This window comes from Pseudopipra pipra, chromosome 3 (assembly GCF_036250125.1).
Source record: "Pseudopipra pipra isolate bDixPip1 chromosome 3, bDixPip1.hap1, whole genome shotgun sequence".
Taxonomy (NCBI): Eukaryota; Metazoa; Chordata; class Aves; order Passeriformes; family Pipridae; genus Pseudopipra; species Pseudopipra pipra.
Genome location: NC_087551.1, coordinates 3,526,355 through 3,545,803, shown reverse-complemented (window position 1 = coordinate 3,545,803; position 19,449 = coordinate 3,526,355). Strand labels below are relative to the sequence as shown.

General features: G+C 38.6%; 1 protein-coding gene across 12 annotated transcripts in view; it reads left to right on the top strand.

Moving 5' to 3' along the window:
• USP34 (ubiquitin specific peptidase 34) overlaps positions 1-19,449 on the top strand; it is a 106,414-nt gene that overhangs the window by 49,266 nt on the left and 37,699 nt on the right. For 7 of the 12 annotated variants that reach the window (XM_064647476.1, XM_064647472.1, XM_064647467.1 and 4 more), the window contains exons 15-37: positions 697-1,313; positions 1,771-1,985; positions 3,630-3,745; positions 3,830-3,957; positions 4,902-4,991; positions 5,820-5,915; positions 6,819-6,901; positions 7,760-7,914; positions 8,495-8,608; positions 9,094-9,196; positions 9,336-9,495; positions 9,907-10,033; positions 10,124-10,271; positions 11,922-12,022; positions 12,317-12,526; positions 13,131-13,256; positions 13,858-13,980; positions 14,095-14,178; positions 14,491-14,577; positions 15,376-15,576; positions 16,876-16,958; positions 18,093-18,133; positions 18,558-18,682. In XM_064647476.1, the coding sequence (XP_064503546.1) occupies positions 697-1,313; positions 1,771-1,985; positions 3,630-3,745; positions 3,830-3,957; positions 4,902-4,991; positions 5,820-5,915; positions 6,819-6,901; positions 7,760-7,914; positions 8,495-8,608; positions 9,094-9,196; positions 9,336-9,495; positions 9,907-10,033; positions 10,124-10,271; positions 11,922-12,022; positions 12,317-12,526; positions 13,131-13,256; positions 13,858-13,980; positions 14,095-14,178; positions 14,491-14,577; positions 15,376-15,576; positions 16,876-16,958; positions 18,093-18,133; positions 18,558-18,682 (3,333 nt within the window). The remainder of the gene's footprint in view (positions 1-696; positions 1,314-1,770; positions 1,986-3,629; positions 3,746-3,829; positions 3,958-4,901; positions 4,992-5,819; positions 5,916-6,818; positions 6,902-7,759; positions 7,915-8,494; positions 8,609-9,093; positions 9,197-9,335; positions 9,496-9,906; positions 10,034-10,123; positions 10,272-11,921; positions 12,023-12,316; positions 12,527-13,130; positions 13,257-13,857; positions 13,981-14,094; positions 14,179-14,490; positions 14,578-15,375; positions 15,577-16,875; positions 16,959-18,092; positions 18,134-18,557; positions 18,683-19,449) is intronic. The other 5 variants (XM_064647468.1, XM_064647471.1, XM_064647478.1 and 2 more) reach the window with 2 other exon arrangements.

The following is a 19,449-nucleotide window of genomic DNA, read 5'->3' as shown; positions in this document are numbered from 1 at the left end:
TTCCTCATAAAGGAAGAACGGTGTCGGAATGATGTTCATTGTGTTCATTATCAGGAACAGTGTGGCCAACAGGTCCAAGGAAGGGATTGTTCCCCTGTACTCAGAGCTGGTGAGGCCACCCCTGGAGTGCTGTGTCCAGTTCTGGGCCCCTCAGTTCAGGAAGGACATTGAGGTCCTGGAGCAGGTCCAGAGGAGAGCAACTAGGCTGGTGAAGGGACTGGAGCACAAGTGCTGTGAGGAGAGGCTGAGGGAGCTGGGGCTGTTCAGCCTGGAGAAGAAGAGGCTCAGGGGAAACCTCCTCACTCTCTACAACTCCCTGACAGGAGGTTGTAGCCAGGTGGGGGTTGGTCTCTTTTCCCAGGCAACTATCAGCAAGACAAGAGGGCATGGTCTCAAGTTGTACCAGGGGAGCTTTAGGTTGGATATTAGAAAGAATTTCTTTACAGAGAGGGTGGTCAGACATTGGAATGGGCTGCCCAGGGAAATGGTGGGTTCTCCATCCCTGGAGGTTTTTAAGATAAGACTGGATGTAGCATCAGTGCCATGGTCTGGCAACCGCAGCGGTAGTGGATCAAGGGTTGGACTTGATGATCTCAGAGGTCCCTTCCAACCCAGCTGATTCTATGATTCTATGTATTTCCAGTGGTGGTTTGTTTTTCTGCCAATCTTAAAAAAAAAATTCTAAAATAATTCCAGGAGTCCATGCAAGGGAGCTCTGATGAGACCGCCAACAGTGGGGAGGATGGCAGCAGTGGGCCTGGCAGCAGCAGTGGCCACAGCGACGGCTCCAGCAACGAGGCCAACTCCAGCCACGCCAGCCAGTCCGCCGGGAGCCCCGGGAGCGAGGTGCAGTCCGAGGACATCGCGGATATCGAGGCCCTCAAAGAGGAGGAGGACGAAGAGGAGGAAGATCGGAGTCACAACCCCCAGAAAAGCAGCAGGAGCGCGGATCTACGGAGCAGGAAACTGGAATCCCAGGCGGGCATTTGTCTGGGAGACGCGCAGGGGGCAGCGGAGAGGAGCGGAGCCAACAACGGGGCGGGGAAGGAGCACGTGTTCAACGCGGACGCGGTGCCGCCCGTGGACAATCGGATCCGGATGCTGGACGCCTGTTCCCACGCGGAGGATGCAGAGCACGACATGGCGGGGGAAATGAGCACTGCTCACATCTCCCAGGGCTCTCAGGACTCCTGTATCACTCACACAGGGGACTTCCTGGGGGAAACCATTGGAAACGAGTTGTTCAACTGTCGGCAGTTCATCGGGCCCCAGCACCACCACCACCATCACCACCACCACCACCACCACGATGGGTAGGGAGCTCAGCATTTCTTCTGATTCCTTAAGTTAAATTTAACTCCAGAACTTAAAATGGTAGCAGAATATTCCATCTGGGCAGAAATTTTGTATGGGCATTTTGCTGCAGCTCAGGATAATTCTGTCTTACTTACTGCAGAGAGTTACACAGTAGTCTGACTTGGTCACATCTGATGAAAGCTTTCAGTGAAGTTTTGGTATGGAATAAATAAGACAACACTTTAAAAATGTTAAAATTGTTATATATGCTGTATTTAGTTAATATTAAAACAATCAGGCTAATGAGGCCTTCAACTTGTCTATAATGTTTTTTCTGAATTTTTCTGTGAAGGTCTGCTGTTCAAACAGATGATTCATTCTGACTTTAGCTTGAGGGAGATGTCTCCTCACTCGTAGTTTGCTATAAACAACTTCCTCCTTGATATTGTCCCTTCTGATATCCTTCTTTTCCAGGCATATGGTTGATGATATGCTCAGTGCAGATGATGTCAGCTGTAGTAGCTCTCAAGTCAGTGCAAAATCCGAGAAAAATATGGCAGATTTTGATGGGGAAGAGTCTGGCTGTGAGGAAGAGCTTGTACAGATTAATTCACACGCTGAGCTCACGTCTCATCTTCAGCAGCACCTCCCTAACCTGGCCTCCATCTATCATGAACATCTTAGTCAAGGTAAGAGTCATCGAAGGAAAACCGAAAAACATTGTTTTGTAACTTTGAATTAGTCTCCTATAATTAAAATAATCAAATTATTTTAACCATTTATCTGTATTTGTCCAAAGAAACTGTGATGAGTACTGAGAACTTAATCTCCAAGAGATTAATTTTTGTATATTTAGCTGTGTTTTAGCTGTGTTTATCTTTTACAATCTCCCCTCCCCAATTTCTACTGCAGCTTCTGATGATAAAACAGCTAAGAACCTAGTAAATGTTTCTTTTAATAAGTTATTAAAGTACAAAGAAAGGGGGTGCTGAAATGCAAGATTTTATTTTATTTTCCTCTCCTCACTGGCTGTTCTGGTTGGTGGATTTTACTGTGGCTCAGTACATTTGTCATCATAAATTAACTCATAAATGAATTAACCATAATGGGCTCTAGAGAAGATAATTCTGGGAAAAGGAGTTAAAATATAACTTGATATCTTGGGGAGTTTGCTGTAAAGGGCTTTTTATGCTATTTCATCCTACACTGCCAAATCTTCTAGTTTACTTCTGGGTGCAATTTAAGCTGCTGCTAAAACACTTCTCGAGAATTATATCATTTTTCCATATGCTTTATTTTCTCTTTATCTTCTTTTTAAACATAATGGTGAAGGTTTGATGTTTTTCTTCACCAGCCTGGTAGAACCAAGTTTGCTGTTGTCCAGCAGACAGTAAACTCAATACTATTTATTTATTTTCCTGAAACAGTTGAGTAAGAGATCTCTTATAATGATAATTTCAGCCTGACATTACAACTCTGGATGTTTTTCTCCACTGCAGAGTTGAATAAACTACTAAAACTTTGTAAATCTGTAAATCAGTGTATTTTTTCAAATTTTTTTTCACAGATATTACTAATCTTACTGATGCTCATACATCTTAAGTTTGAACATCAGGCCTTCAGTGCAGATTATTTTTGACACCCCTGTTTTGCACGTGCAAATAATCACAGTGCTCTGCACAGTCTAAATTTTCTACTTGACTTTGCTGCCTGAAAATAGTATCAAATAGTAGAGAAGTGAATGGTGCCCAGCTGTGAAAAATCTGTCAGTGTTCATGAAAACTTGATGAGTTTCTAAAATCCTACACTTTGATATCCACCATGTATGAAAATGGGGTTGATTTTTCCTTTGATATCCATCATATATGAAAAAGAGTGTTTGTTTTTTCCTGGTTTTTAGGAGGAGGTTTTTCAGATAGAGGCAATCATGTAGTATGAGGGAAATTTATTGAAATGAGCTCATTTCTTGCTTTCCAACCATGATGGTTGTGCAGATCACTCCCTTTGGACCACAGCACTACAGAAAGGCTTAAAAAAATAATTGAATTACAGTAGGAATTAAATTAAAAAGCAATTGTATTCGCAGTTCTTCAGTGCTGGTTTTATTGCACTTTGCCATTAGCCAAAAGCAGTGTAAATACTGGCCTAACTGCCCTGTTGGCTTCTTGTATGGCCTTTTAAGAACCCATATGTGAGAAAAAGCTGCAATTACAACGTTGCTGCACTTTGAAATAGCCAAGTTAACAAATAAAGTGTGTTGTTTGTATGGGCACTTGGGGAATAATGTTCAGTTTAGATGGTTCCTTCAGTAATGTTCTTTTTATTTTGTGCAGGACCAGCAGTTCATAAACATCAATATAACAGCAATGCAGTGACTGACATTAATCTGGATAACGTTTGTAAGAAAGGAAATACCCTTTTATGGGATCTGGTCCAGGATGAAGATGCAGTAAGTTCAATACCAGAAAATCCCATTTTTTTAAAAGAAAATAAATCAGTAGTATTCATTGGCCTTTCTTTCTCCTCGCTGTAGATTCATCTCTCTGAAGGGTTAATAAATGAGGCAGAGAAGCTGCTCTGTTCCTTAGTGTGCTGGTTCACTGACAGACAGATTCGAATGAGGTTCATTGAAGGCTGCTTAGAAAATTTAGCAAACAACAGGTAACTTAAATCAGAAATTATGTGCTTTTACATGTGCCTATTTTTGTGACAGATCAGAAATTCAACCTGGCTCTAATGGTTATTTCACTTTACAGGAAGATAAAAGCAGCAGAAGAAAAATAGTTCCCAAAGTGTGTTATGGATGTTTATAATATTCCATTTTTCCATTCCCTGGGTGTCCAAGTTTCTCACCTTGTTGCATTTGTCTGTTCTCCCTTCTGGGCATCACCTGCAGCGTTATGTTGTTACCTGTTGCTGAGAACTGTGTTTGTGTGATGAGTTCCAAGCACACTGAGATCCTGATTTCAGCTGTGTGTCCAAGGTGTTACATGTGAAGAATTTGAAGTGTGTGTAGCCCAGATTCAAAAAACTACTTGGTAGATTCCACAAGCACAGGAAGGAGATGGCCCTGTTGGAGTGAGTCCAGAGGAGGCCACTGAGGATCAGAGGGATGGAGCAGCTCTGCTGGGAGGAAAGGCTGAGAGAACTGGGAGCTTGGAAAAGGGAAGGCTTTGGGGTGACCCAACTGTGGCTTTCCAGTACCTGAAGGGATCCTGCAAGAATGATGGAGAGAGACTATTTACAAGGGCCTGGAGTGACAGGACAAGGGGGAATGGCTTCAAACTGAAAGAGATATTAGATATCAGGAAAAAAGTCTTTACTCTGAGGGTGTTGAGGCCCTGGCACAGGTTGCCCAGAGAACCTCTGGCTGCCTCATCCTTGGAAGTGTCCAAGTTAAGGTTGGATGGGGCTTGGAGCAGTGTGGTCTTGTGGAACTGGCTGATCCTTAAGTTCCCTTCCAACCCAAACCATTCTATAGTTTACAGTCCTTTCAGGCAGCCTGTTTGGTCCTCAAACCTGAGCTTCTCAAACTGATTTTTTGGTTGATTATTTCACTCGTGTAACAATCGTGTAGTGTCATCATTTCTCTCTTTCTCCTTCAGATCAGTAGTGGTTTCACTTCGTCTCCTTCCAAAGCTCTTTGGTACTTTTCAACAATTTGGGAGCAGCTACGACACCCACTGGATCACAATGTAAGTAGTGATGGCATTTAGGGGACTGCAAGACTTGTCCCTTCAGTGTGGTCCAAACATTGCTGACCTGAGGTTATCACCTCACTGCTGTCTGGCCTGGTTTTTCTCATCACTGAGGCCCAGATTTCTTCATAATGCAACTTACTTCTTTATAGTACAACTACTGTTGTGACTGATTTAGAGACTGATTTATATTTAAAAAAGAAACCCAGCCTTTAAATCCCAAAGGACTTGCAGGAAGTACTAGAAAACCACCAGTAGCACTTTATAAAAGGTATTAATAACTTGATGTCCCATCATTCTGTTCCGAGTGTGTCTCAAATGCTTCTCAGGAATCAAAAATTTTGTTTATAAGAAAAACCTTTGACATTTGAAGGTACATAGTACAGCATTCTTGACTAGAACAAGCTGTAACTGGCTGGTCTAACTGTAGAGAATGGACTGATGGAACTTCTGGCAAAGATGACAGTGATTATCAGCAATTTTTCTTGGCCTTTTTGACATGACATTTAAATACACACCCAGTTCTGAGTTTTGGCTTAGACTTTTTCTCAATTAGGGCCTTTAAGAACAGTTTTCATAGTCTCAAAAGGGAGTGTTCTGTCAGTCCTATGCCTGAAAATAACAACATTAGGAAACCTTATGGATTGCAGGGAAGAAGAGAGGACTGTACTGGAAAATACTCCTGAGTTCGTGGTAGATGGAAAACGAAATGTTTACTTTGGGTTTATGTGTGTGCCATTTTCCTATAATAGCTGTCTGCTTTCTGTGGCTCTTGTGATGTTTTTAAGCAAACCATAATTCTTTCTGCCCTTTAAATTGACACAGGTGGGCAGAAAAGGAACTGAATATGATGAAACTTTTCTTTGATAACCTGGTACACTACATTCAGGCGGTGAGGGAAGGGCGGCACAAACACGCACTGTGAGTACAAACTGACTTGGAGGGTTTAATATTTTATACTTTTAAACATTTCTGCTTGCTTCTGTTGCTTCTGATGTCTTTATATAAGTAAATACTTTCTATAGAGAGACAAAAATCTGTAAAAACAGTAATATTGTAGATATTCCTTTTCCTTAAAAAAACCCCAGTAACTCTCGTGTCATTTTTGTTAAACATCCTGTTGCACACTTGGGTACAAATAAAACGTGAAGATTTAGATAAATTCAAATCAATTTAAAGTGATTTCATGTCATAGAACTATTGGAGTATTTTAGTGTTCAACCTGTTATTAACCTTTGCATTATTATTTTCTGTTTAACAGAGTCACCTGTACTTTCTCATCTGTGGGATTTAAATTAGGTGTATATAAACAGACAATCCAATTTGTAGCTCCCCAATCCCAGAGGAATAGACTACTCATGTTTTGACAGATGTCAAAGTCAATATGGGCATCCACATTTGAAAAATATTGCTATTTATGGGTCCAATTTGACTTCATCATCCCCCTTTATATTAGACATTGCTCTAGTGAGGAATTACTTAGAAAACTGTTGGAAAGTGGGTTGAATTGCTTTAAATTCTGGCAAAATTATACATTGTTCTGCTCCTTTGACCATGTAACTAGAAATAAAGTTATGAAAATATTTTTAATGAAGAAAATATGTCAACTGGAATCAGAAATTCAGTGTAGAAATATCTGCATTTTACAAGTTAGGGAAAAATAATGTAGATCCTGCAAGGTGACAAAATGATGCACTTTAGAAGCTCAGAAAGAAACTTAAAAGAAACATTTATGTTTCTAAGAGGCACGTGTAGGAGTGGGGGAAAAAGTTATGGCAATAAACCATTAAATAAACTTTGATTTGTATCCAAATTTCCATTTAGATACAGCCACAGCGCAGAGGTTCAGGTTCGTCTCCAGTTCCTGACGTGTGTGTTTTCAACTCTGGGATCACCAGATCATTTCCGTGAGTGTTTGGGGTTACTTTACCTCAGAAACACCTCATAGTGAGGCAAAAATAGCTCTTAATAATCAATTATGTGTTATTTTAAACATACAATTTAAAATAATCTCTGATACTGTTTCAAAAGAAATAAGATTTTTTTTCATGAAACCACAGAACCAACACTGGAATTCAGGTTCTGTTGCAGTTCTGAGAGAAGAAATTTTCATGTTCTCTGTGCTTCAATTTTTCTAAATATTAGGAATTTAGTAATATCTAAATGAAGATAATACATTGTGTTTTTATGGGCTTTGGTTCCTGGCCATACTGTTCCCAGAGATCTCCTCCTTGGACTTGGAAGTATTCCAAAAAGGAATAGTTCTTTATATTTTAATAATGGCAGAAATTGGTTTATACCTTTGACAGTTGAAGTTGACAAGAGAATTTTTTGGGATATTCTATAGATAGTCAGAGTGTGCATCCACTGCATGGCTTGTCCCTCTGGTCATTAAAGTACAGGAAAAAATAAGAATATCTGTAGCCAAAAGAAAAGAAATTGTGGCTGTTTGATCAACAAAAACAAATGTAGGGTGACAATTCTTTTTAAAGTAGCTTGTTCAGATCACAAAGAGAAGAAACCTACTGTTCTCTTGAAAGCAGAAGCAATGAAATAGTTACAGAAATCCTGTTTTCAGCCCAGTCCCAATGCCCAGCTCAGAGCTGGGGTCTGGATGTGAACTGCATCACAACCTGGGGCTTGGTGTGAGATCCCAGCTCACATTGTCCTGATAAAAGCTACTCTGATTTTTCTGTGTTTTGTGGGAGTATTTGGTGCTGTTTGATGTGATACAGGAGTAGTTACAAACGCTTCCCTGCTTGCAGGGTTGAGTTTAGAACAAGTGGACATCCTGTGGCACTGCTTGGTGGAAGATTCGGAATGTTACGACGATGCACTACACTGGTTCTTGAACCAAGTCCGGAGTAAAGACCAGCATGCCATGGGCATGGAGACTTACAAGCATCTTTTTTTGGAAAAGGTATGTAGGGAGTTCATTGCAACCTTACAATTCCAGTAAAAGTGTTTCATTCCACGTCAACACTAATGTATCTAAAATTGTTTCTGTGCCGCTCTTTTTGGGAGGGGCCTCTAAATGTCACCAGTCCAGCCACTGAGGACACAAACATGCAGCACTAGAGCTTTTTGCAAGGGGGGCCCATCCATCCTTTTCAGGAGGTGACATTGCAAAATGGATGGATTGTGCAATAATTAATGTAGTCTGGTTCTTTTTCAAGGTTACACAGGCTTTTTCTGGTTTTGGACATGTATGAGTCACGTCATGTATTTTAACAAATTATCCTGCTTTGATAAGTTAAGCAGCTAATGTTAAAATAATTTTTCCTCTGGTTACAGTTCAGATCAGCAGTGAAGAGCTTGTTTAAGCCAATTATGGTTGATTTTTTTGCATTCTATCTAAAATTCAGAGTGTGATTGTCTACAATAATAAATTCTAATTGATCCAGTATGAATAACAACGGTGTTTTTCTGTGCTGATGAAATAAATACCCCTCCCATCACTGAATTTCTTTTCCATACTAAAGTGCCTTCATTTTCTTCAGATGCCACAACTGAAGCCTGAAACTATAAGTATGACTGGCCTCAACCTCTTCCAGCATCTGTGTAACTTGGCTCGGTTGGCTACGAGTGCATATGATGGGGGCTCAAACTCTGAGGTAAGACTGGATCTGACATTCCATTAGTCATGTTTAATTCTGACTAGAAATCCATTGTAAAATATGTCTCAGTTTGTGTGATGTGATCTGCAAGTTTTTCTGCTGTACCTTTTTGTACAGAGAAACTGTCTCAGAAATAAAATACAAAATACTTTGAAGTGATTTGAGGCAATTTTTTTTTCTTGCAGTGAACACCAGTTATAGTTGTGGGTTTAAGGCTTTATTTAAAAGAATTGCAGTTTCTCAAAACTGAAAATTCACTGTTTGGAATTTTAACCAGTTCTCTTCATGCTTCAAACTTGGAAAATGTTTCTGTGAAACTTAGGATTTTATAGTAATTGATGTGGAAAAATCAAGAGGAAAACTGAGATATTCTTAAGAAATGAGTCAAGAGGCAAATAAAATGTCTCAGATGAGAAAAGCATCACTCCCAGTAAAATAATGAGGCAATGTTTTGCTTCTGTGTCTGTTTTCTTTTGTCAAAGCAGTTGTGTGGCATGGACCAGTTCTGGGGCATTGCTCTGAGGGCCCAGTCAGGGGATGTCAGCAGAGCAGCCATCCAGTACATCAACTCTTATTATATCAACGGTAGGAATTCTCCTTCTCACTTCTGTTTTCCATTTCAAACATTGTAAAGAATATCTGCCTTTATCTTCTTTTTATTCTCAGTATTAAAATATGTTGTTCCAAAATTGTGTCTACAGTTTACTTTAAATTGATCTCCTAGGTAAAACTGGTCTGGAGAAGGAACAGGAATTTATTAGCAAGTGTATGGAGAGTCTGATGATTGCTTCGAGTAACCTGGAGCAAGACCCTCATTCGAGTCTGACCATTATTGAAAGAGGGCTCTTAATGCTGAAGACACACCTGGAGGCTTTTAGGAGGAGGTAAAAAGCTCTGTTGATACATTTGGATGCAGAATTTATTTCTGTTCCTCTTACCATAATGATGAATGAGTTATGAGTTGTTATTGATGTAAAGAATAGTTTCTTTGTGTAAAGACATAGCAGATAATTGTAAAAGGTGTGATATAGAAGGTTCAAGCAGTTACCAGAGTTGGCCCATGTCTTGTGTAAATGTGTGGCTGTGGTTCATGTTTCCCTGTCCCTCACCAAAGAAATTTGTTTAAAGTTATTTTAGTTTTATTTGAAAAGTAACAAAAATGTCAATAACTTCCTCCTATTTTGAAGAAAAAACCCCAAAACCTGCAAGTTTCGTCTCTCCTCTCATTGTTTATCAAACAATTGTGTTCAATACGTGTGACAAAAATACTTTTTCTGTGTTTTTCCCTGTTGAAGGTTTGCATATCACCTGAGGCAGTGGCAGATTGAAGGCACTGGGATCAGCAGTCACCTGAAAGCCCTGAGTGACAAACAGTCCCTCCCTCTGAGGATTGTGTGTCAGCCAGCGGGGCTTCCCGACAAGGTGAGGAAAAGCCCTTTTTCCAGCCTGCCCTGTGAAACTTGGGGAATTCCCTTGTGCACTTGGAAAAATAAACCACATGTTCTCTTCCAGATGACAATAGAAATGTATCCCAGTGATCAGGTGGCTGATCTGAGAGCTGAGGTGACACACTGGTATGAAAACCTGCAGAAGGAGCAGATCAATCAGCAGGCTCAGCTCCAGGAATTCGGCCAGAGCTCCCGCAAAGGGGAATTCCCTGGTAAGCTGGAGACTCCTACCTGGAGATTTTGCCCTTGCAAGAACTTAAATGTGGTCTTTTTCTCCCCCAGATATCCTAAATAAGGCAGAATTAGGATTTATTTTTCTCTGCAGTTCTGGTTAACATCACCCTCTCTTCTAATTAATAATGTTGTTTCTTAAGCACTCCCTTTTATTTGAAATAGCAAAGAAAATGCAGAACTCTCTTAAACCTATCCAAGCTCTACATTCCAATAGATTTCCCCCCAAATTATTTTTCTCCTTGTTGTTTTAATTAATTAAATTATTTTCTGTAATTTGGAGATTCTGTGGCTCAGAACTTGATAAAGTTCTATATTTTTATATATCTGAGTCTGTATTTCATCCAATTTATGCGCTTCTGGCTCTGCCATCGATTCAGAATATGAAGCCATAATTTAGATTAATAATTTATACCCTGCCTACATGTATTCCAGTCAGGTGTAGAATTTTCTTTACACCTGCAGTTACTTTTTAATTTATGGTCATCCTGTAGGAAAACTGATCATTCATCCTGCTTTGTCTCTCCTAATTTGGAATGTCACCTTGCTCCTCAGATGGTTCATTGCTTGCTTAGTATAGTGAATATGCATCTTGTTGTTGTTCCCTCTTAATGTGTCTGTGAGTGAGTGAAAATTCCTGCTTTTTATCTTTTAGGAGGAGGGCATTTTATAAATCTCGTTGATAATATTGATTGATATTATAATTCTTACCAGTTATTGCTGTTCAGAATGTTCTTTGAATTGTCTTCTCCTCAGTGTTTTCTTTCTTTCTCACTGTAGTTTACAAGTAATGCAAATTATCCAAAGAAACTATCCACGAGCATCTTTTTCCAACACTGCTGTTATTTGAAGTGTAAACATGAATCAGGCTTCCTTGTCATAGTTTAACAACTTTTAAAAAACATATTTTAATGAGGCACACTGGCAGTAAACCAGACAGAATTTGGACACCTAAATTACCTTCTTTGTAAAATCCTTTTCCAGCCACTCACGAGAAGCTGTTTCAGTGAAGAAACTGTTTTATTTTCCACCAACTATCACCACAGAGCAGAGATTTTAATTTTTGTTGTCACTGGCATTTTAGAAACGTGTGGTAGTGCTGGGAAAAGTGCTTGTAAGAACAGAGGCTGGATTGTCTGCACCAAATGAAATTAAATTCCTATTCATGTCGTTATTCAGATTTCTTGTTCAGTGCTGGGAGTTCTCTCAAGGATGTTCTTAGTTTTTTTCTTTTCTGGGTGCATGAAATCTTTGGTTCCAACTGACTTTTAAGCAGGAATAATCATTGCTTCCTTGCCTTTGACTTTATCAGAGGTGTGTGGTACAGAGGGGGTTTGTTGATGATCACAGTGATTTTCCATTACCCTTCTGTGGCACGGTGTAATTTACTACAAAATATGGCATGTTTAAATCTGTTTTGTGAACACTTCTCACCACAAGATTGGCTGACCCGTTGCTGAAAAGGTTATTTCTGAGTATGCTCAAGTAAATTTGGTTTAACATAATAAGTAGTTCTCTTAAGGAAGTTCCATTAAGGTTTTGCCTCCTGTCATTTGCTGCTGAAGGATGTACTGTTAAAAATACCAAAATGGTTTATTCCAGAATGTCACTGAAATAAGCTTTTCTCCTAGGTGGCCTCATGGGACCTGTGAGAATGATTTCATCTGGGCACGAGCTGACAACTGACTACGATGAAAAAACGCTTCATGAATTGGGGTTTAAGGACATGCAGGTACTACTGCTGCAGAGATTGCAGTCACTGGGATGTTGGTTTTGTGTAAATATATATAGGGCTGGCTGTGAGCCATCTGTGGGGTGATAACAGGGAGTACAGCTACCCCCTGAATGCCTCCAGTGAAAGCAAACTCAAATTTCATCGTGGCAGCTGCTGAAAATGCTGCGAAGGAAAGACTTGACGACAAGATATCGATTTATCTTTAAGTTTTTAATTATGATCCTTTAGAAAACATTCCATGGCTTATCTTAAAATTGCCTCTTTGCTCCTTGTTGTTTCCCTGTGCCCCAGATGGTGTTTGTATCCCTGGGTGCCCCCAGGAGAGAACGGAAAGGTGAAGGTGTTCAGCTCCCGGCGTCCTGCCTCCCTCCCCCTCAGAAGGACAACATTCCAATGCTTTTGCTCCTGCAAGAACCTCATCTCACCACCCTTTTTGATTTGTTAGAGATGCTTGCCTCTTTTAAGCCTCCTTCTGGAGAAGTGGCTATGGAAGATAGTGAGGTAATTCAGAGTGATTTTATTAGAATAATTACCTTGAAGTCTTATTTAATTGGATCTGCTTTTCCTATCCAGACTTCTTGTGTACTCCCAGTTGTTTTGTTGTCTGTATATTCCCATTTCACATTATGGTTTTTCTGATTTTCCTAACAGTATTGTCCTGATACATTTTAAATGTTCTGAATATTGTATAAGCTATAAAAAAAGTTATAAAAAAGTAGTTCTGAAGAAAGAATATTGATTATTTAAGTGGACGTGGTGACTCATAATGGGAATTGGCTCAAAGAAAAGTTTGCAAAGGTTCCATTGCAAAAACTCAGACTTTGTCTTATGTGCCATCATTAGCTTGTGGGAAATGAAATGCCATATAGTATATTTGAACCAGTAGTTTATTTTTAAGTTTTATTTGCACTCAGATATTTCAGAATACATGACATGCATGTAACTTAGTTTCTTACAGGTTCAGTGAGTCTTGGACTATCATGTTCTAGTTATGGACTTAGATAGGAAACAGCTTCTTAATTGAGAATAAATACATTTTTGGCCTTTGAAATGTTATTTTCTCAAAGAAGTTCACCATGCCAATGGTTGTTGTGTGGTTTGTCAGAGTGCAAGGTGTGAAGAGCTCCATCTCCACGCTGAAAACTTATCCAGGCGTGTCTGGGAACTGTTAATGCTCCTACCAACGTGCCCTAATATGTTGCAGGCATTCCAGAACATTTCAGATGAGCAGGTGAACAAAATTTGACATGTTTATCTTTGTTATCCATGTGGATGTTTTAGCATCTGGTGTTTTAGCTGAATTTGCCCCAAATAGGAATGTTAAATAGTAAATATGTTAAGTGTGCCAGGACACAAGTAAACCTAGCAAACACACCTAATAATTCTTATAAAATTAAGCTAACCAGAGATGTCAGCTTAGCACCCAAAGTTTGTTTTTATGATTTATTTTTTTGGCTTGAATCAAAAAAGCAGTTTCTTGATCTGCAGCTTTGCTCTAACACGAACTGTTGTGATAGTGCTACTTTTGTACTCTCTTCTCTAAATTCCCAGCTTGGTTTGGTTGGAAGCCTCTTTGCTTTCTTGTCCTACAGATGAAAATTTGGCCTCTTTAGAAGTGGTTGAAATCACATACTAACAGATTTTAGATACTACAGCTCTTCATGCACAAAAGCATCAAAATTTGGGTGGAAGTTATACTTTAAGACTATCACATTTGCCTTCCTCTACTTTGGAATCACATGAAAAACCCTCTGCCTGCATTTTTTTAGATAGATGAGCATTACATATAATTGTTTTAATTGTTTTCTCTCTCTTTTTTTTTATCTTCTAAGGGTAATGATGGCTTTAGCTGGAAGGATCTTTTGAGGATAAAAAGTGCCCATAAACTTCTATATGCCCTGGAAATCATTGAAGCTTTGGGAAAGCCCAACAGGAGAATAAGACGTGAATCTACAGTGAGTTTCTTGCACAGGATATTTGTGTTTCTCAGAACCAAAACATCTACTGATGAGTTATTTTATAGTATTTTAGTTCTGGTTTTACATTTAATTGTTCTTTTTTATCTTTAGGGAAGTTACAGTGATCTTTACCCAGACTCAGATGATTCAAGTGAAGATCAAATAGAAAATAGTAAAAACACGTGGAGCTGCAAGGTTTGATTCTTCTGTGTTATTCTGTGATACAGTTTCTTGAGAAAAACATAAGATGAAAACCCATTTCAAACATTATCTATCTTAGAGTTTTGGATCTCAAATTTAGGCATGTCATTTCAAAGTTTTTCTGTGTTATCAGGCCTGTAAATTTGTCATAGTCATGTACAACCATTTAATTGTTTTCATAAAATATCCAGCTGAATAGTTTATCATTTATTTATTAATCTGTAAAGCTTAGATGGGTCTATAAATGAACTTAGTGATATTTTTGTATCTGCTTTTTCTCACTTTGGTTCCATAATATCCTTACAGTTTGTTGCTGCTGGAGGGCTCCAACAGTTACTGGAAATTTTCAATTCTGGAATCTTAGAGCCTAAAGAACAGGAATCATGGACTGTGGTAGGTGCTCATTCACCCTTTTCCTCCAGAATAACATAATTGCCGTTTGTAAAGACTTTTATTACTTTGAGCCTTTATTACAGTTACTTCTCTGTTGTTAATGAAATAGATAATTCTGTAATTGTACCACCAGAGTCTCTGCTATAGCATCGTTTTCTTGAATATTTTATATTTCTGGAAGAGTTGAGTTTAAAAAGTAAATTATACTTCTGGGGTTTTTTACATTTTAAAAGCATCCTTTGGGCCTTTTTACATTTTAAAAGCACCCTTTGTATTTTTCTATGTGTTTTGTTTTGATTTCTTGGGGTTGATTTTTTTCTCCCTTCCTAAAATTGTAGAACATAAAATTGTAGATCATGGAATCTAGAGGAAAAAAAACTGGGTTCTGTCTTACAGTGATTACAACTGCATTGATAATACTGTTAAAGAAGTCAGAAGTAACCAAGCAAGAGCAGAGTATTTTTGCCTTTTTATTCTGCTTATCTTAGGGAAGATTGTTCTTTGGAAGTTTGTTTATTGTAGTCAGTGTTAAAAGCTGTGATCTGTTAATTATCTTTCCTTCTGGAGAGGCCAAGAAATACCATTTTCCCTTGCAGACATTTAATAAAGACACTTTTAATAATGAACATGATTACTAATCATTTATATACCCTTTTCATTATTATTCTGTTATTAGTTTGAGCTAAATACAAGTTTATACCTTGCCTAAGCTTTTTTTCCAAGCGTTTCAGCGGGCACCGAATTATTTGCCCAATAAATCCCTCACAAGTGAAAATTCCTTTTCCTTCTCCTTCCCAGTGGCAGCTGGACTGCCTTGCCTGCTTGCTGAAGCTCATCTGCCAGTTTGCAGTGGATCCTTCAGACCTGGACTTGGCTTACCATGATGTGTTTGCCTGGTCTGGGGTGGCAGAGAGTCACAGGAAGAGAACGTGGCCGGGCAAGTCCAGGAAGACCACGAGTGACCACGTGAAGGGCCTTCACATCCCTCGTCTGACAGAGGTGAGAGAGGCCCAGACCTCGGGAGCTTCAGCAAAAGTCCTTTGCTGTGTGGATAAATAAAATAATGTAGTGGAAAAGTGACTAATATTAATTGATATCCTGCTCGTTCTCCTCTAAAAAGTATTTTAATTGCCTTAAACCTGGGCAACCAAAGGAGTTTTTGGTCATTGGTGAGCACATGAATTGGGAACTCAGAATTCCAGGGCTTTGTCCCTAATTTTTAGGTTTTGTTTTCTAAATTGGTTAGTCCTCTTTTATGATAACCTGTTATAACATGAGCTGTCCCCATCCTCTCTAAATCCACTTAGATTCCTTTAGGAAACCCTAAAATAACTTACTTTACCAGGGATATCTGAGGGAGTGTGTGGTGACCCGTAAACCTTCCTGCCAGATTCCTGCATGCTGATTTCCTAAAGCAGCCCAAGCATATGTAATATTTTGGCATCAGAGATCTACATTCCCTGTAAATGGATTTTCTTGGGCACAGGAGCAGCTGTGATTCCAGGAAGTGTAGATGTGAACTGGGAGCTGGAGCCAAACTTCCCATTTGTCATTGTTCCACGTGGAAAGACCTTAACTGTTCTATAAGTATTAGCCATTTTTGACCAAACAAATCCCTCCATCACCAAAGCTACTGTCACACAGGGAAATTATCAAATGGATTAATTTTTTTAGCATTGGTGCTGTTGGTTTCTGTAGCTGGTTCTAAATTTTTAATTGTCAATTGATTCATATTTCTGATGGCAGTGGGGTTGATATTTAAGTGTTTTAAGATTTTCTTCAGGCTTGGATTTTAAAATTCTGGGTAACCTGTCAGGATCTCTAAAGATGAATAATTTAAGTGAATGTGGACTCAATAAAATGTGTTGATCACACAGATGGGCAAAATTTTATGTGTCCAACCTCATCTCAAGCCTGAGATTTTTACAAGAAAGTGAGGAGTTTATGCTTTAAAAAAAAAATCCGGTGTTTTTGCTAAAAGGATTGAATAAATGGTTGATTTTTCTGTTCAGTTGAATTGTCTTTCTTAGAGGAACAGCATGAAATTTTAGCATCTAGACCTAGTCAATGAAACACAAGATTTTAGATGGGCTTTAATAAAACCAGTAAATTAACTGTGGAGATGCTGTGATTTCTCTTTGGCTCTTCCTCCCTCTGCACAGGTGGGTTTGTTTTTAGATTCACACGCTGTGTATAATAAAAAAAAAAAAAATAAAAACAGATTAAAAAAAAAAGCTTGTTGTTATATTAACTTGTTTTTTTGTTTTTTTTTTTTTCTTTTGACTTCAATTTTTAAAGGTGTTTCTTGTACTTGTCCAGGGAACCAGTTTGATTCAGCGACTGATGTCAGTTGCTTATACATATGACAACTTGGCACCTAGGTACAATTATCTTCTTATTTTTGTACTAAAGCTAATCAAGTGTGCACATTGTCAGCCCTGCTTTAGATGAAAAGAGCTCTTTCACTTGTATTCCCCAGGAATTGATCAGAAATTTAAAGTCTCTAGGAGTAGACTTGCTTTTCTTAGTCACCTCCTGTGCTTGTCCCACCCTTGTATAGGAGGGGGAGAATTCCACGCTCGGGGCATAAGGAATGGAGCAATGAACTATCTGTGACGTGCTCTCAGAAATTCTCCTGCCAAAATGATTGATTTTCTTCTCTCCAGAGCAATCAGCATTCTCAATTGCAAGGCGGTGGAAAGGAGAAATTAAAATAAATTCAGTTTTATGCTGCTCAGTCGTCTGCTGCTTTTGACTTATTTTTGCCATTCCTGCTGGAATTATTCTTTTAGTGAGTGTGCAGGTACTGAAGGCAAAATTTTACCTGTCAGAGGTTTTGGTCCTGCTGCCTTTTTGTCCTGAGAAAAGCAATTCTGTGTAAGACTGGGTGGTGACAGACTGATCTGGGGAGCTCAGGGTTCTGCTGCATTGCTGTTCTAGAATTACTTTAATCCAAGTCATGGATAATGTGTTTTACCATGTTTTTATAAAATCAATAAGGACATTCAGAGCATTTCCAGTCAGGTCTGCAAGTGTGCCTGACTTTGACCTGTAGCTGAGTAATTTGCAGGAGTAATTTTAAGTATATAACCTTTTATTGCAATTAATAAAAATGTAAGTAAATAGAAATACTTAAGCTGTTTGTTCAAAGTGTGGTTTCTTTATGAAGAATACAAGATTTCTTCTATATGAGTCAGTTCTTAGCTCTCTTTTTTGGATAAAATAAAGGGGTTGTGGGTATTTTTTCTTGCCTGTTAATCTTGTAGCCAGTAAATCTTTAAAGGGGTGACTTGAAGATTTTTGTAGTTCTGTTATTGTTGCTAGTTTTGAATACTGCCAGAAATGAATCCTTTTAAGATTAACAGTTCAGTTTTCCTTTTAAGATTGAAAGTGTAGTTTTCCTCATGGTTACTTAGGAGCTACTGTGTTGTTATTTGTGTGTACTTGTATTTTTAAGTGCTGATCTGTTCTGTTCTGTGATAAAGTTCAAATGGCTTTATCTTCTTCCCGTTCAGGGTGTTGAAAGCTCAGTCTGATCACAGATCAAGGCATGAAGGTTAGTGCTGCAAAACATGTCATGAACTAACAGTAGGGAAAACCTACTGATGAGAACAAGTTATGGTTTTGATTTATTGCTACCATAAAAATGCTATAAAAGTGTGATAATCCAGGAAATGTTCATGTTAAGACATGATGCAGGTCATGAGCAAAGCATCAGCTCACTACCTGATTTCACTGGCTAAGAAGTACAGGTGCAGGAAATATTGATAATATTTAATCTAATTTATTGGTCATCAGCAGTGCAGTGGTCAGTATTTAATAAGCATGTTGGTAAAAATCTGCATTTAGGTCATACCTTATGTGCCAAAAAGGATTTAGTCTTGCACCTTAGTATGAAAGAAATGTCCTGTGTGCTGGAACAATGCAACTCTTCACCTGCTCTGTTGGTTACAGTGGCATTTATCTCCTTTTTCTTCCAGTCACTCATTATTCCATGTGGCTCCTGGTGAGCTGGGCCCACTGCTGTTCCCTGGTGAAATCCAGTCTGGCTGACAGTGACCACTTGCAGGACTGGCTCAAGAAACTCACCCTTCTCATCCCAGAGGTATGGCAAAGGAGAGGCCCTGCCATTGCTAATTGGCTTCTGTTGGAAGGTCATTTTTTCTTGTAATTTGTTGAAATTTCTGGGTGATACCACCTAACATAGATGAGTGTAAATGTAACTCCCCCCATTTTATTTTTTCCATTATTAATATATTTTTAATATTACTTATTTTGCTGTGCTCAGAATCACAAAATGAGGTGAACAAGAATTGACACAAAAATCTTCGTCATAAACAAATCTTTGCCTGGCTTTAAGTAATTTTTTTCTCATGTAGTCAAAGCTTGGAAAATGCATCAAGATATTCACACTACAAAATTGATGCATTTACTAATGACTGCTTAATGGTGCCAAATGAATTACCACATGATGTGATAATTTGATAATTCTTATCTTTTGCTTTATTATTTATTATTGCTTTATTACTCAAGCAGAGGAAAAGCTTCCATGCTGACTCCATTTAAAATCCCTGGAAATGAGAGAGTGCAAACTTCCAAAGCTGGATTAGAGTTAGGCTGTGGATATTTTTCTTAATAAAATAATTCTTCTAGTGAAATTAAACAAATGAACCATGTTGTTAGGAATGAGTAAGTCTAATTCCACATGTTATTTGCCCAGATGTGGTATTTTCTATTTTAGTCCCTGGCTGCAATCTTTAAAATACATTTAAAATACATTTAAAGTACATTATAGACATGGGGCACAGGCAAATCATCTTTATAAATGAGGATTGCATCTTTTGCATTTTTCTGTAAGTAACTTTAATGTAC